The sequence below is a fragment of the Etheostoma spectabile genome, chromosome 9 (genome assembly GCF_008692095.1).
Source record: "Etheostoma spectabile isolate EspeVRDwgs_2016 chromosome 9, UIUC_Espe_1.0, whole genome shotgun sequence".
Taxonomy (NCBI): domain Eukaryota; kingdom Metazoa; phylum Chordata; class Actinopteri; order Perciformes; family Percidae; genus Etheostoma; species Etheostoma spectabile.
The window spans coordinates 18678426-18694298 of NC_045741.1; the positions used below are offsets into that span (position 1 = coordinate 18678426).

General features: G+C 44.3%; 1 protein-coding gene across 1 annotated transcript; it reads right to left on the reverse strand.

Annotated features, from left to right (window-relative positions):
* Positions 1 to 10177: 10177 nt before the first annotated feature.
* On the reverse strand, positions 10178 to 11943 carry her6 (hairy-related 6). Its single transcript, XM_032526664.1, has 4 exons — positions 11624 to 11943; positions 11404 to 11499; positions 11201 to 11288; positions 10178 to 11032 (listed from the first exon to the last, which is right to left on the reverse strand). The coding sequence occupies exons 1-4, from the start codon at positions 11729 to 11731 to the stop codon at positions 10491 to 10493; spliced, it is 834 nt and encodes a 277-aa protein (XP_032382555.1). The 5' UTR covers positions 11732 to 11943; the 3' UTR covers positions 10178 to 10490.
* Between the last annotated feature and the right edge of the window lie 3930 nt (positions 11944 to 15873).

Below are 15873 nucleotides of genomic sequence, written 5' to 3' on the forward strand. Positions count from 1 at the left end.
TCGGCTGATTTCATGTCTGCGGGCCGAGGCTGGGGGATGCAGCGATGACCACCTGTTCCCTGTTTCTCCTCGTAGTCGCTTTTGTCACGGGCTTTACATTCTTTCAAACCATTATAGGCCAACGGCGAAACTTAAGCTTTTGCCAATTTCTCCCAGGCTGCCCCATATATGAGAACCTATACAGTCTCCTTTCAAAGGCTGCTTATATGTCTGTCTTCGTGTGAGGGAAATTAAAACACAGAGAAAAGGGTTATCTTGTGGGTTTCTATTGAGTCTTACAGTTTCAGCACAAGTATCACAAGACCCGCTCCCGCTGAATGATATATATATATATATTTTTTTTTTAAACAAAAGCATTGAGGGGGGCTCTCCTTTGTGCCAGCCCACTGAAATAAACTGTGCCATGGAGGCATTTATTGAAGGACTTTGCGGGTTTTAACAGGAGACAGTGAAAAAGGCTCCTCATACATACAGATTCCATCTACCAGCTATAAAAACTGAGGGGAGAAGAGTCTCATTTATGGGTAACATGGTTACAATTTACTGCTCTGTGGCATTGAGGCAGAGGAGGCAGAGAGGACGCCTCTTTTGTTTGCTGCACGGCTGCAGTAGACAATGATCGAGGCGTGTGGAGCGCAGGAATGTCCTTACTGTAGACACTCTCGGAAGTCGGGTGCAAGTGTGCGTCTGTCTGTTGCTTTGTCCTTGTGTCAGTGTGTGTCCATTTTCATGACAGATAGGACTGTGGGAAAAAGTGCCCTTACAAACGCCGTGTATTGTCTACCCTCCATTTATTTGCGGTGCAGTTCATTCCGCTGATAAGTGATGGAGAGAACCGTAGATGAAACAAATTCAATCCAATGCAGCATTGTGACTCGTTTACATGAATCACTTCTGATTAGCCTCAAGCTGGCATGGCCAAACCGTCAGCAAAACTGCACAATCACACAGAAGCCTCGCAAAAATCAGGAATCCCAGTCACATTAAAGACCAGCCACTTCTGTGCCACACTACAGGCCTCACTGTCACTGTCGTCACATAGACAGCCATAATGGACTCTGACTATTATTAATACAGGGCCTGGAGCACTCCCAGCTACATCTAAGGGCTCACCATAAAATATGTTAATCAAATCGGGCCCCTGGGGGCCCCTCAAAGGAAGCTTTAACACAAATTGAATATCACTGATGGCTTTGGAGGAGGGGTCTGTCTTGAAGGGGGGAGGCCCTAACCCTGTTAGTCACACGGGTCAGGGCTCAATGATGCTGCATATTTCCAGTCACTGTCAATTACCCTGATATCGTCTGTAGAGGGTCGCACGCAGCCAGCACTTCAGGGGGAAAGAGAGAGCGCTCAGCAACTGGTGGCTAGATCTGTGGATCATGTGGGAAAATCCAAGAAGGTTTATGCATGTGTTTGTGTGTGTGTGTGTGTGTGTGTGTGTGTGTGTGAGAGACAGATGGAGAGAGAGATTTTGTGATCTTCAGCATCGTCAGCCCCGGATGCCACACGCTAATCACACTAATGCCTATTGGCCAAGTTAAGGAGGATGTGAACATGCCAGCTTTAGATTAGTGGATCATGTAAATGATCTAATTCCACAAATCTATGACAGCTCTTCCACTCAGTGCTCAGAGAAACAGAGTAATTTTGATGTTTTTAAAAGTTTTAACACAGGTTTATGGACAATATGTCTATTCTAAAAAAGAAAGCAACAGATCATAAGGGACCAATTAAGTACAGGACAAATAAAACTAAAAAAAAGATCTGATGTGCAGTTAAATATCTCTTCCTGGTAGTAATGAAGCAGCTCTGAGGCTTAAACAGAGCAGAGCCCCATCAGCTGACAATAACAGCCTAAATATAACGCTGTACAAAATGGTAGAAGAGTAAGAGTCTTTCAGAAGTGTCTTTGCATCTGCCTACAATGCAAAGAGTCTATTTATACATTCAAGTTTATTATGACTGAATGTGCAGCTTGAGTTTTTTCCCTCACTAAATGTACAGAGGTTCTAAATTAGTGTTTGAACTTTGTTATCGTCAATTCGTCGTTTAAAATTCACATCAAAAGTGAAGCCAATTACTTTGTTATTTAATTTAGAAGAAGGATAGAGCTTGAATTCTGTCAACACATTTTCCTGCTGCATTGCATACGTGAGAAACCAAATGACCACAAGGTTAAGAGCCACCTCTGACAATTGTAACCTTTGAACTTTTGATTTAGGTCATGCCACACCTGCAGAAAAGGCCTGGAAGAAGGAGCCCCTTGGACATTTGGGAGAAAAAGGAAAATGTTAACCCTAAAGCCAAGCCAAGTGCATGAACGGAGCAATAAAAACTCCTCAAACTCCTTTCAACATTTTGTCAAAATACAAGGACAGTGTCACAAGCTGTGTATGTATCCATTTGTTGGTGAGAATTGTCCAGAAGATACTGACCACAAAGTCTGGATGACAGCAGAGAAAAGTTCTCTCTTCCATTTAACTAGCTGATTAAAACAATTTTACAGCCACCTTTCAAGTTTACAGGGGTAAATGTTTCATACCCAAAAGATAAGATCCTTATAACAACCATAACGCCAGAAAGGTGCATTGGTATTGGACGATTTTGTATAAACATGATTAACAGTCAATGACATTTTTTAACGTCTCCTATAATGTATAGTTGCCATGTCTTACTCTGTCATCTTTTTCATTCACTGACTTATCTTAGCTTCAAGGGATGACACACTGCTGCTGCCCTTACAGCTGGTGCAACTGCGGATAACAAAGAGAAACGGATGCTTTATGTATTTGACCACACAGCACAATGCCATCAGAAACATGCCACGTATTTCTCTGAGGTCTCAGTTTCTCTGCCCACTCTAGGTGGCTACTTTACAGCTTCAGGGATAATCACATTGGACCCATTTTCCAGAGAAACCGGGGTTTACATGTCCATGACAAGCTTGTAGTACTTCAACCCAACACACACCAACACACATAGGCTTTTGTCTCTGCAAACCGGGGCTGAGATAACAGGGTCCGGTGGGAGTGTTTGCGAACGTGTTCGGATGGCATATAAACAGGCAAAGACACACAAACACACTGGCTATCACACACTGAAGGTAACATAAACAAACTCTTTATTGTGCACACCCTCAAACAATTACACACTCACACACACGGCTTGCTTTGTGTCTACAGCGTCTCACGGTCGTATCTCGGTGGCCAGCTCCTCTACAGCTCCCGCCACTGGCTCCAAAAAGGGAAAGAGGATTAACTGCTGGTCCACGTCACAGTTTAGGCTGCTTTTGCGTGGAAGGAGCAGAGGGAGGTGGGATAATGCCATTTCATGTCTCTGAGCACCATCATGATGCAATGCATCTCAGTGGTTTAACACTTAAGTCCAGGGGGAACAATTGCTGGCAATAAAACCAACCAAGAGAAACAAATGAGAAAACAGGACCTTTGGGTGAATTTGAGGAGGGAAGAATCTCTAAAAAGTTGCTGGTTTGAGGTGTGAATTTGTTGCATTACAAGTCACAACAGCTGTTCTGGATAAACTGAATTGAAGTGAGTTCTAAATAAAGGTTTGATTGAATGACCAAATGAAAAAATGGAAACATGTGAATCAAAGCTGTGTGTAAAATAGTTTGATGGATTAGTCAAATGAAAATGTATTGGCGACTATTTTAAAGAACAATTAAGAGTTTCAGACATTTTTTCGAGAAAGCAATGTCAAACAATTGGTGGTTCCAACTAAAACTTGAGGATTTATGATATGATAGTAAGTGCAGCAGTGAGTTTTACAACATTGGTCTGAAAAAAATTTAACTTTTTTTTTCACTTTGGGAAATTAAAAAGTTCATTTTTCACTTTTTACAGACATTTTATGGAAAATATAAATAATCCATAGAACGGACACACACTGGTAACAATTTATGCCGATTTGAGATACATAAATCCATGTTTTAGTTAGTTTATATATTTTTGTGGAGACAGAAAGTGTGCAGTATATGTGCATGCTCTATGCTTCTTCTACTTCACTGTTGTCTCCCAATTGTTTTCTAATGTATATATGTAATGTATATCTAATGTATATATGTGCATATATACATTGATAATTAATTAACTATTCCTATACTTGATTATATTGCATGTTGATTTTTACATTTACATTGATCTGGAAGGAAATCCAATGTCAGCTCAATGTAAAAAAATATGGAAACACAGTAGACTGTACAAACAGTCTAAAAGGCTGCACACACCCAACCCATCACAGCTGTATCTCCGCAGGATTTCTCATGTATGGAAAAGTTTCTTCTTTCAGAGCACATTACCATCATTTTCTATGCTAAAGTGTAAGCCATTAAATCAAAGAACACAAACAAAACTGTTTGCACAGTCAAGACTTAATCCATCAGGTGCAGACATCTCCCTCCTCTGTATTCCCTGCTCCTGTGTGTGTGTGGCCTTGAAGAGAACATTACATCATGAACACCATCTTCATGACTATACCACAACACCCAGTCTGTTGTTTCTCTGACATCAAACTCACTGACTCCATCCCAGCTCGATCAGAGTGAAAAAGAGCTGGACGTCCAGACCTGTTTGATGTATTCAAGGGTCAAAAAATCTGGTTTCTCTTTCCCTTCATCTCAGAGGGGCCCAAGCGTCCACGGAGGGGCTGTTAAAAGCAGGAAAATAAAACCAGCCACGCGAGGGCACACATCGTAGATCATACAGCCAAACAGCATGTAAGTTGAGTGTGTTAGGGGTGTGTTTTACCCTCCTGCTGGACTTCACAAGTCTCCCTAGACCACTCTAATTGATCTCAGCCTTGCTTGCATGTGCAAAGAGACACCCAAACCAAATGAAGATGTAGTGTGAAAGCAGTGGCTGGTAAGCTGCAAGCATACTTACACATACCTAAATATGAGCTCAGAGCAGGTATTGTAAACTAAACTCTCTCTCTCACAAACACACACAGACGGCAGCACAATATTCTGTCGGAGTAAATCATCTCAACATCTTGCCATATGGAAACATAACTAGATTCAGACTGCTTGTTATTGTATGCAAAGAAAACAATCATCATGGCAACACAGTCAACTGTAGTGGACCCCGACCTCTGACCTTCTTGTGGAGACAGCCGAGAGAAAAAGTAGCCATCCATTTTGGTCACTGCAGCATCATGGCTGTCCAGTGAAAAACCTGTATCCCGAAATTGAATGAAGGAAGTACGAAGTATTCCTTTATGGATTGAGCAAATTCCCCCTTGTCTAAAGGTTAAAAAACAAATAAACATAGCTAGTGCATACCTAAAAAAGCCTCGTCACAAAGCCGAAAACGGGGCTGTTTTTCTAGAAAGTGGAGAAACATGGTTTTCACAACGGCGTCATGCTGACATGAGGTGGATATCTTTACCCTTCTATCATCAGTTACTACAGCATAAGCTCCATGACTACCATATTTAGATATGCAATTTTTTAAGTTTTGGAAAGTGTTGGAAATACATATGATTTATTAGTTTATTCATTCATAAAATTAAGGCTCTTAAGGGTCCTCACTGTTGCCTTAAAAGACACACATTACTGTACATATGAAAATATATTTGTAAAATGCTGAAGAACCAATCAATATGAAACAGCATGTTGAAACTACAGCAACATAGCAAACCATGCTGAATCAGCTGAGCTTGCCCTCTGAGCACACATTGACTAACTACCAAGAAACACATAATAAAATAGTAATAATGTATATGTACACATTTTAAATGATTGTTGTTATGTTTATTAAAATCTCTTCTGGGGTAACTCTCTGGGGGTAACTCTCTGGGGCCCTGACCCTGAAGTTGGGAAACTTGGCTTTGAATGATAAAAGCAAGTGGCTCAGAAGTGCTTCATGAAGAACCTCTTTGTGTGATATCAAAACCAACCAAACTGTCAGCGTTGGCAGTTGTTTGGACGTTGGTTTGGTGGGAACTTGTTTGCCTGGTCTATTTGTTTGTTGTGATGGTCTCTGAGGGGGAAACCCTCCCACTCAATTGGCCTTGGGTTCCAGAGTAGCTGGAGGACAGGTCATACAAAGGCGCAGTGTGATGGGGTCATCACTGTCACAGCCCAAAGTTGTGGGATGTGCCAACTTTGTAACTGACGGCATCATATGGTTGCCATGTCCTGCTCTCCTCAAGACACCATGCCCTGAAACCATATACCAAAACCCCTTGAAAACATGTTTACAAACCAAAACTGGTTGTGGAGCATGGGCTATAGGGATGAAAAAGACTACTTCTAAAGGCTGGAGACTATAAAAGAAACAATCATCCAGCATCACAGGACCACCTTTGCTAGAGTTCTTGTTTTTGAGTGTGTGAAAGGCTGGGCTGGTGAGAAACACTGTGGATTTACATAGCAGTCTGCGACTTCAAACGACGTGGCTGACATTTGAATGGGCTGGTGGTGGGAACCTCTGGTTGTTTTTTTGTTGCCATGCAGGGTGAGCCAAGGAAAGTGGGCACGCACACTGTTGGGATTTGTGTGTAGACAGCTTGTCCTGTTTACTGGGCCCACAGGTTACCATAGGAGCCCCGCACAAAGAGAAAGATAGGGAGACCGGGAGATGGAAGCATAGGAAGGGTACACAATGTAGAGTTAGATGGGTACTGAGTCACTGGTACGCTGTTAAGAGAGAACAGAACAATTCAGATGAGTAATACACTAATAATAGGGAAGTGAAGATTGGGTCCCTAAAACCTGGTTAACCTTTTGTAAATGCATAATAATATAATAATAATTTCAACCTCCCTGACTCCAGTTCCAGGGTGAAATGTGTAGTTTGCTGTGTGTTGTGTTTTAAACTACTCTTTTCAACTCACTTTATTTCTGACTTCCACAAAATTATTTCTCCTGACTTTTATATTATAACTGCTTTTTTCCTTAAAATACTGGATTCTTTCACCTCTTCAGATCTGTAAAAGTCTAACAGTCAGACAAGGAAAAATCACAACGTATTTCCAAACTAAAGCCATAACCAGTGATGCGATATTGCTTAATTTTAAGGGGTCACAAGCCAAAAAAGGTTGGGAACCACTGCTCTACATAAGCTGTTATGTTCTTGAGCCAATTGACAGAATCATGTGCATGTGTTGAACTTGGCTAATAAGTTAGCTGGCCTTCACTCTGTTATTAGTTAATCTCAACATGTCACACTGATGCAGAACAATGATTAAATAAGATCCTAAAATACGCCTGGACAGCTGTAGCTAAACTTCTGACCATGTCCAACCATAACAGTGTCAATCTCAGGAGGAATACATGTTAGTTCAGCACACAGAGAACCAAGGGGAAAAACCCTATGCTCCTGACAAGGAACACCTGTCTGAGTGACTGTATACTCTGGAATGAGTGGAAGCCTCTGGGACAGAGGGAGGGAAGCTTGTGAGTGAGTGTATGCATGTGTATGTCTGAGTACAAAACCTGCACAAATACCCAGTCAGGGTCATACATGAGTCTAATGTAAACTTAAATTATACTGTAGATTTAACTTTCTGTTTATTGTATGCTTGGATCAGGATTCAGACTGCATATACACGCTGATCCACTTCCGCCCACACAAATCCAACACTTCTCTCTCCCCTCCCCACAGCTTTCCCTTTCCCTGCCTGGCTGCCCTGCTGGCTGGCTGATGAGCCATGCTGCCTGGCTCGGTGGCGGTTGCACTGTCTATCAGTCTATTTCCAGGCTCAGGGCCCAGCGCCGAGACAGGCAGTCAGTCAGTCAGGCGGTGTGGTGGAGGGCAGAGGGGTTGATGCGTGTGTCAGAGAGGCGCTCTCCCACATTCCCCCGGCGGCTGGCAGCAGGCCGGGCCTGCAGAGGGGGGTTCGCCTCTTTCTCACGACCTCTCAGGTTCCTGCGCTCATCTGGGAGCTATTCATTTCCTGCCAGAAAACAGCCTTCCCCTGCAACTGCAGGAGGAGGGAGGGTTGAGGTGGGGAGGGAGAGGAGTTTGGCTTCAAAATGAGTCCAGGGCTTGGTACAGCAAGCCCTGGGCTTAAATCATAAAGCTCTCACTTGTCTGGGCTGCAATCAAAGACAGCCACAGTGACGGGCCGAGAGAGAGAGAGGGGGATAGAGAGAGGAAGAGGAACTATGAGAGAAAGAGGGAGAGAGCGGACCATATGGTAGCACTTAGGGAGCCAAGGAGGAAGCAGAGGGGCTTTTTCCCCCTCCTTTCGCTCTCTGCATGCACGCGGAGTGTGGGAAAAGTTAATGGACACGCATGGCAGCTAACCCCCCGGTCGTGTTGTGACATGTGTGCGGTCACTCCGGCAGTTCGGCCACTGCATTGGGTAATTGGAGAGGCTCGTAAAGCTGTTCTCCAGAGGGGAAGAGACCACTGAAGATGTTGGTCTGTGGTGTGTGTGTGGGGGGGGGAAGGAGGAAAAGAGGGAAAGGCTGTGAGGTGGAGTGGGAGGGCTCAGCAGCTGGGTGTTGTCCGGGTCACACCACGTGCCTCCCAGACGTCCCGTGTCCAGCTGTGGCCCCGGGGCTCAGAGCAGGAAGCTCAACACTGGTCCTAGCACAGCTGGAATGCTGTGGGAACGTTATGTGTATGTGTGACTGTGTCTGTTTCTGTGAAGAAGCTCTGGCTCACAGGAGGCCAACTGTTATGCTATGTGGTAGACCTTTCCTCAAACCCCCCTCCCCCCCAACTTAACTCCCCACTACCTCACTCATTGTGCCCTTTGGCCAGGCATGTCCTCACCCAGCACCCTGCACAAACACACACACAAGACCTGTGCACGCACAAGCACGAGCACACACATGGCTTCAATCAAACAGGGATGCATGGCCCCCCGTATAAAGGTGTGATGGAAATTTGAAATGATGGCACTTATCCACACTTTGTGCCTCTTAGCGCACTGATAATTGCAAACACCTGCACACCCCCTCCCCACACACACCCTTCAAAGAAGGGCCACACTCAGATAGCTTGCGGGGGCACAAACACCTGGGCAGAGGAGAGCGCTACCACATGGCTCAGTGGCAAGGTGTTTAACGTGTCCTTCTGCTGTCAACCCCCCATCCCCTGGCATAAAGGAACTCCCTCAGCAGTGATTAAAGACACAGCCAGAGGCTCCTCTCTGCTCCATACTGTCAGGAGATTAATGCTGTTGGCATTGTTAAAACTGACTGAACAGCGGAAATCCTCATAATGATGATTATCTAGTTTTTTTTAGCTTTAATACTTCAAATTGATTGATTGGTTGAATGTTAGTTTACTAAGTAATTTCCAACTTAGATTTTTTTTGAGTGGAAAGAGTCAGCATTATTTGCACTGATGGCCATTTAGCTATATGTCATAATGAAATATGCTCACAAAAGATTCAAGTGACAAGTTTTGATCAAATTCTGCAGCAGCTGGTCTGGCACAATAATTTTATTCCTAGATACAACATCTCGCCTCTCCAACAAAATGCTCTAGTGTCTTGAGTTGAAAAATAATGATCAATAGTATTTTCATCTTTCCATAACCACTTCTTAAATTAGGCAGAGAGATTGTGCAATTTTCATCTGAGATGCACATCCACAGCATCCATTCATGCTCCACTCATTGATCAAACAAATACCAATCACATTGCAATGCACTTCTGAGCTGCTAGATGGCGTTAGTGACCTCTTTAAGACTCCAAAGTTTCAACCAGGAAGGTGAAACTGCTGGACTACCATAAGAAACAGCACTAGATAGAATCGCCCCTGCGCACGGTTTAGTTTAGAGCTACAGTCTCCTGCCTGACTCACTTATTTAGATAATAGAATATAAAAATGTTTTTTGCTGAGACTGAACCATATACATGACTGCAGAGGACAGTCTCCCACACCCAGCAATAGGCCTACTTACTTTTTATATTTACAAGAAGTGATATTACTGCTACAGGGTCAAAACTAAACATTGTCTATCCATTCGTGAATCTTATTGCAGTCAATCAAGTCTTTAAAAACTCTTTCTGATTTCATGCAGCCCACTCCAAAGTGATTTTTTATCAAACAACGATAACCGAATTGAAAATGTCTACCACTCCGTTTTTCTTTTACAGACATAGACAAGTACCAAATAAACTACATTAACAAGCGGAAATGTGCAATATTCACAGTTGTACGCATTAATAAGAACAACACAAGCGCATGTTTTTGTGTATCTTTACAAATTTATTTGTCTTCCAAAACGAAGATCATCATAAGAGCATTGGACATATCTTTGGCATCACACTGTAAAAAAAGACAACTCAAATATATATATATAAAAAAAATGCAGTGAACGGACTTCCACAATACAAATCTCATTTCAATATGAACTTTACTCCCTTGTTAGCTGTACAAATATAGTGCATCCTCTTTCAATTTTACGAGAAAAAAAAAACAACAGATTCAAAACAACCGTCTACACTTTAACAAAGAGAGAACTATTAAGTGTTATTTTAAAGTCTGTATGGTCCTTTTCCACTTTTCACCAGGGTCGCCACACTGAGTCCGAGTTGCCTGACGGGGCTCCGGGGGAAACCGCAGCCGGTAGAGGGACCGGTGTGCCGACGTTATTGGCGTACACAGGGATAACGGGGCCGTTTGGAGCAAACGCTGCATTAGGTATGAGGAATGCAAACTGTCCGTCTGTGGCAGGCACAATCTGGAAACCGCCGTACACTTTGGTGGCGTCTGATGGTAAGTTAGCAGGCGACGAGCCTCCTTTGCAGGACACCGGGTTCATGGGCAGGACCTGTGGGGATGAGCTGGGGATCTGCACCATGGACTGGCCAAAGGAGGGGTGGGTTGGTCCGGCGGTGGAGGGGAGCTGGTGCTGGTGCTGATGCTGGCTGGGGTAGTTCATCGCGTTGATCTGGGTCATACAGCTGGCCAAGTGGCCGAGGAGCCGCGTCCTGACCTCGGTGTTGACACCTTCGCAGGTGGACAGGAAGCGAGTGACTTCATTCATGCACTCGCTGAAACCGGCACGATATTTTCCCAACACGGTGGGGTCGGTGTTTAGGGCAGCTGGAGAAAAAAAACCGACAGGTATATTTAACGAAGGTTATTCCTATGCACATTTTGTTTTATCCGCAAAATGTTCAAGTGGGTCATGAAGCAGGGTTGTTAGACCAGCCCAGATATGTTCTTTACTGCTCCATCATGAGACTGATTAGTCCGGGAAATGCGACTTACCGGTCATTTGAGCCCTCTGGAGGTTCCGGAGATGCTTCACCGTCATCTCCAGGATGTCCGCCTTCTCCAGTTTTGAGTGTCTGGAGCTCTGAGGGGACGGAAAAGACACATGGTTAAGATTACGCACACACGTTCTTACTGTTTGACATGGGCAGTTTTAAAATCTATAAATAACTAGGACGCTAAGTGAGTAGGCAACTTACATCTTTTTTGAGCGCATCCAGGATAAGAGTTTTCAGCTGCCCCAAGCTCTCGTTGATTCTGGCTCTTCTTCTCTTTTCCATAATTGGCTTGGATGACTAAAGATAAAAAACAAAATGCCATTAACTGTTAATTGCTTTCTTGTTTCGTGCGTAAAATTGAAAATCCTCTGAACTTCTGCAAAATTGTGTTTGTTTTTTTCAATATAGGCTTTGTACCAACCTTTCTGTGCTCAGAGGCTGTCTTGGGTTTATCGGGTGTTGTGTTCATGCTTGCCGGGGTTGCAGCAACCGGAGAGGAGGAGGTTTTTTCCATCATATCGGCAGGCATTTTCTTATCGGAAATATCCCACAAAACCACAGCAAATTACGATCCACTTGGGTAGGGAAAAGGACGATGAATATTTTCAGCTTGCAATATTCAAAGTCCCCTCTCCCTCAAAAAAATCCTGAGATATGGATGAAGTTAAAATCCGTTTGAGCGATGCGCAGCAGCGACTATCACGAGCGGATGCAGTCTCTCTGTTGAGCTCTCTGCGTGTGGCTTGTATTTATATCTCGCACTGCACGCGAACGGCTCGTGTGAAACTTCCCAAACTTTCTTTCCCACAGTAACTTTCCACCAATCAGGGCGAGGGACACGCGGCCCAAGGGAGGACGGCTCGTGGTCGGCGCCCTCCCATTGGTTGTTTGGCCGCTGGAGCTGGCGGCCAATGGCGCGAGGCCCGGGTTCAGGGCACAGCCAGGGAAACTGCCTTCAGTCTTCAATCATCGTACCGTTTACATATTAACAGTGGAGCCGCAGACTGGGCACCGTCACAAGGAGCGGGCACGGGGACCTTGTAATGTCCCAAACAAGAGATAACAGCAGAAAATATAATACAGTATTCATTATAAAATACAACAAAACTATAATAATAGACCGTGTATTCAGCCTCGAGCAGATTATGTTTTGGCATGTCTCCACAGACAAAGTTACCATAACCCTTGTAGAATTGAGGTGTCCTAATTTAATTGGTAACTTCTTACAGTTGGCGAAATGAAAAAAAAGAAAGTAAAACATCTGCAGGCCTACCGTTGAAAACCCACCAGTGGTAGGGAAGTGGTAGCCTATCTGGCAATCAGACTTTCAGAGGGAGCAGTTCTGTTTTCTTTTCTACTAAACTTCACAAAACGTTACTGTTATAATGATATTAGCAAAAGACACAACTTTAAATAACAACTCAATATCACAATATGAGATAAACTTACATAGGCTACTCAAATACACACACAGCCTTAAACACAACCATTCTGTTCCTGGAGTAACGTTAATCTGGCCTTCTCTCAGAGGAAGGAATAGCCTACAATTACATGCACACACTCAATTTCCATGCTATTTATTTACCACTGTAGTTCTTAACTCTGTGGTACACATTTTGCCATTTAATCATCTGTCGGTGTTGCGAATGTGGAGCACGTGCCAGGATGTTTTATGAGCGTGGTGGTTGGAGGTTTGGCTGCCGGGCTGCCGGGGGGCCGCCGGGCCAGGGAGGAGGGTGGAGGGGTGAGGGGTGGGTATGTGGCGGCGGCGGCGGTGGTTTACATTAGAGGGGAAGGTAAATAGCAGCTGCTGTTTTAAAAGCCTGGGAAAACCACGCCCACAGAGGGAGCTGGATCGGGCTCCCTTATCGGAATGTGAGCCAGAGCAGAGCAGAGATATTTCTGAGCCCGGAGAGCTCACACGATCAGACCGCTGACTCCTCCTCCTCCCCGCCACAGTGTTTAAGGCTTTTTTAGATGTCAGGTCATAATTTCGTTTCCTTATCTTTATTGCAGTCGGAGAGACGCAAGAGCAGATCAGATGAGCAGTAAAAAGAGAAAGAGATAGGGTTCATAATTGCGTCTTATAAGTTTGTTGACGGATAGCAGCTCTACATTTTTCAATTTGTGCGACAGCGGTCACCAACAGGGACGTTTAAATGAACATATACGCTGTCTGTAATAAGTAGGCTATCACCGTGTTAGGAGTGTTGTGGGTTTTGAACGTTTGAGGAGTTCTTGAGGTCATCATCACATTGCTTCCTCTAGAAGCCTGCACTTGTGTTCTTTCAGACTACTAATTTCAGAAACAGTGACTTCGCTAAGAAAAGACTGAAGTCAACTTATTCTAACGCGATTATTAACCAGCCTACTTATGTTTAATCCTATCGTCGTTTGTTTGTTTAGTTTCTCCCGGTGGAAGTATTCCTACTTTTTCTGGCTATTTCCCCCAAATAGCCTACAATTAAGAAAAAAAAACATGAAGCATGCGCAAATCTGGAGGTTTAAATTGACAACTATGCCTATGTGAGGGGAGGTTTAATCCGAACAAGTAATGAAAATAAGATATTAAATAACAACTCCATTGCTTTATTTTTTTTGAGCATATGGAGCTCAAAGCACGGCTCTCCGCTGAGCTCGCACACCTCCAGCTGCTGTTCAGACCGCGACACGTGGCGCGCAGGCGACCAGGGGAAGGTGCTCCTCTTGCCGGCTTGCCGCCTGGATCTGCGGGGCGTCGCCAGCGGCTCGCCGCAAGATCGTGAATTTGATATAGGCAACGAGGAGCTGCACATGCTCCTCAGCTGAACACGAGAGAGGCGCACAGATTGGTTTAACTTCTCTCCAAGCTTGCACTTGAGCATGCAGCGGTAAATTACAATGTCTGAAAACTATATGACAGGCTGTGGTCAGGGATGCATGTTATCAGTGTCTAAAACATGAATTGCTTTATATGTCCCTGCAAACGTTTTATTCTCACGTGGTCAAGCCCCTTTAAAGCTTTTGCTGATTTCACATCACCCAGATTTTCGTCTCAAAAGATGAAATCTTGTTAAATGGCTGAAAAAAGTAAATTTATACTCTACCAGCTAAACTGTCAGAATGATTAACTGGCATGTGGAGGTATCAGTGAAACCACTCACATGACTCGTGTGTTATTGCAAACTTTGCTTTTGGCAGGAGGGAGTCTGGTCTGTACATGCGCCTAAACCAGCTTTAATCCTAAATATCCTTCATGCACAACAACACTGCCTGCCTCTGTCAAACACATCACTAACATGTCTCATTGTTGTGCACTGCACACCTGAGCCATTTTCCCCTCACAATGGTACTGACAGAGTTCCAAAACAAATGTATTGATGTGAAGCAGACAGAGTGTAGGTTTTGGAACGCTCTCTGGCTGAATGACTTTCTCACGCTCATGTTGCAAGAGGTCTGAACTGAGTCACAGAGCCCTGGGTCGGTCGGTCCCTCCCTTTTCCCTGGAAGTTTATCAGGCGCACCTGGCTACCGTCGGTCCCCTGAGTGTACCTGTTGCTATGTCTCAACTCCTGTATCAAAAGAAATCTGTGGGAAACGGGCTGACTAACAGCAAACACAGCTATCTGTTGTAAAAGCTTTTCATCACATGATGTTTAGAGATACTTTACTGTAGAAAAGCCAATGACAATTGTCTGGCCTGCAGACAGGAAAACAAACAAGTGTGATTATTTTACATCTTTTCTTTGGGACACCCCGCCCTCACTCTCCAAATTCTCACACTCTCTTTACCTGCACCCCCTCCCCTGGCCCCGCACTAACCCTCAGCCCTCTTGATCTTATCCTCTCTCCATTTTTATCTCTCTTTTTATATCACCCCTCCTTGCTGTACTTCCCTCCTCCTTTTATCTCCCTCTTCCTCTTTTTTCATTTCCACCGCTCCCAATCTTTCCCAGGACTCATATCTTTATTGAGCCCTCTCGACCATGGACCTCCACACACTGCAATAATGCAGCAATAATGCAATTAGACAGGGAGATTGTGGGGCTAAGGTGTGTGAAAGTGTGAGATATTCCGCTCACAAAACAGTCTGGCCCGCTGTCACTCACTGCTCATGCCTTAATGTGTAAGCCCTAGGTGAAAAGAGCTGCTGCAAACGGGCACTCCTGGTGCCACAAGGGTGACAAGGTTGTGTGTTTGTATGTTGAGGGGAATGGGGTTGAAGCTTAAAAGTCTATGCTGGCATTTTAGCTTCATTAATGGCTAGTAAGAGGAGTGGGAAGCAAACAGACAGTCAGGCAGGCTGTATCAAGGCCAGCCTGGAGGTGTCATGTGGCTGCCGCTGCCAAATTGAGGGTGGCACTGTGTCGTTTCCAAGAGCCTGTCACACAGTGGTTGACTGACTTGACTTATCCAACAGTTCACACTGTGATTAGCATGGTCAACAAGTCACCAGACGTCCTTTAATTTCCTACAGAGCAAGTTGCCAACGTGTGCACAGTCACTGCTTGTCAACAGCCGATGAACTTTGCATCTCTGCTTGGAAACGGCAAACAACACAGCAAGCTCATTACAAACACCCAGTTCTCTACAACTTTTACTTGAAAGACTGCAGGAGTAAAGATGCTGGAGTTAAATATACATTTTTTGTTTGGTCCAGCTTGAAGGTTTTCCATAAAGTTTGGAGAGACA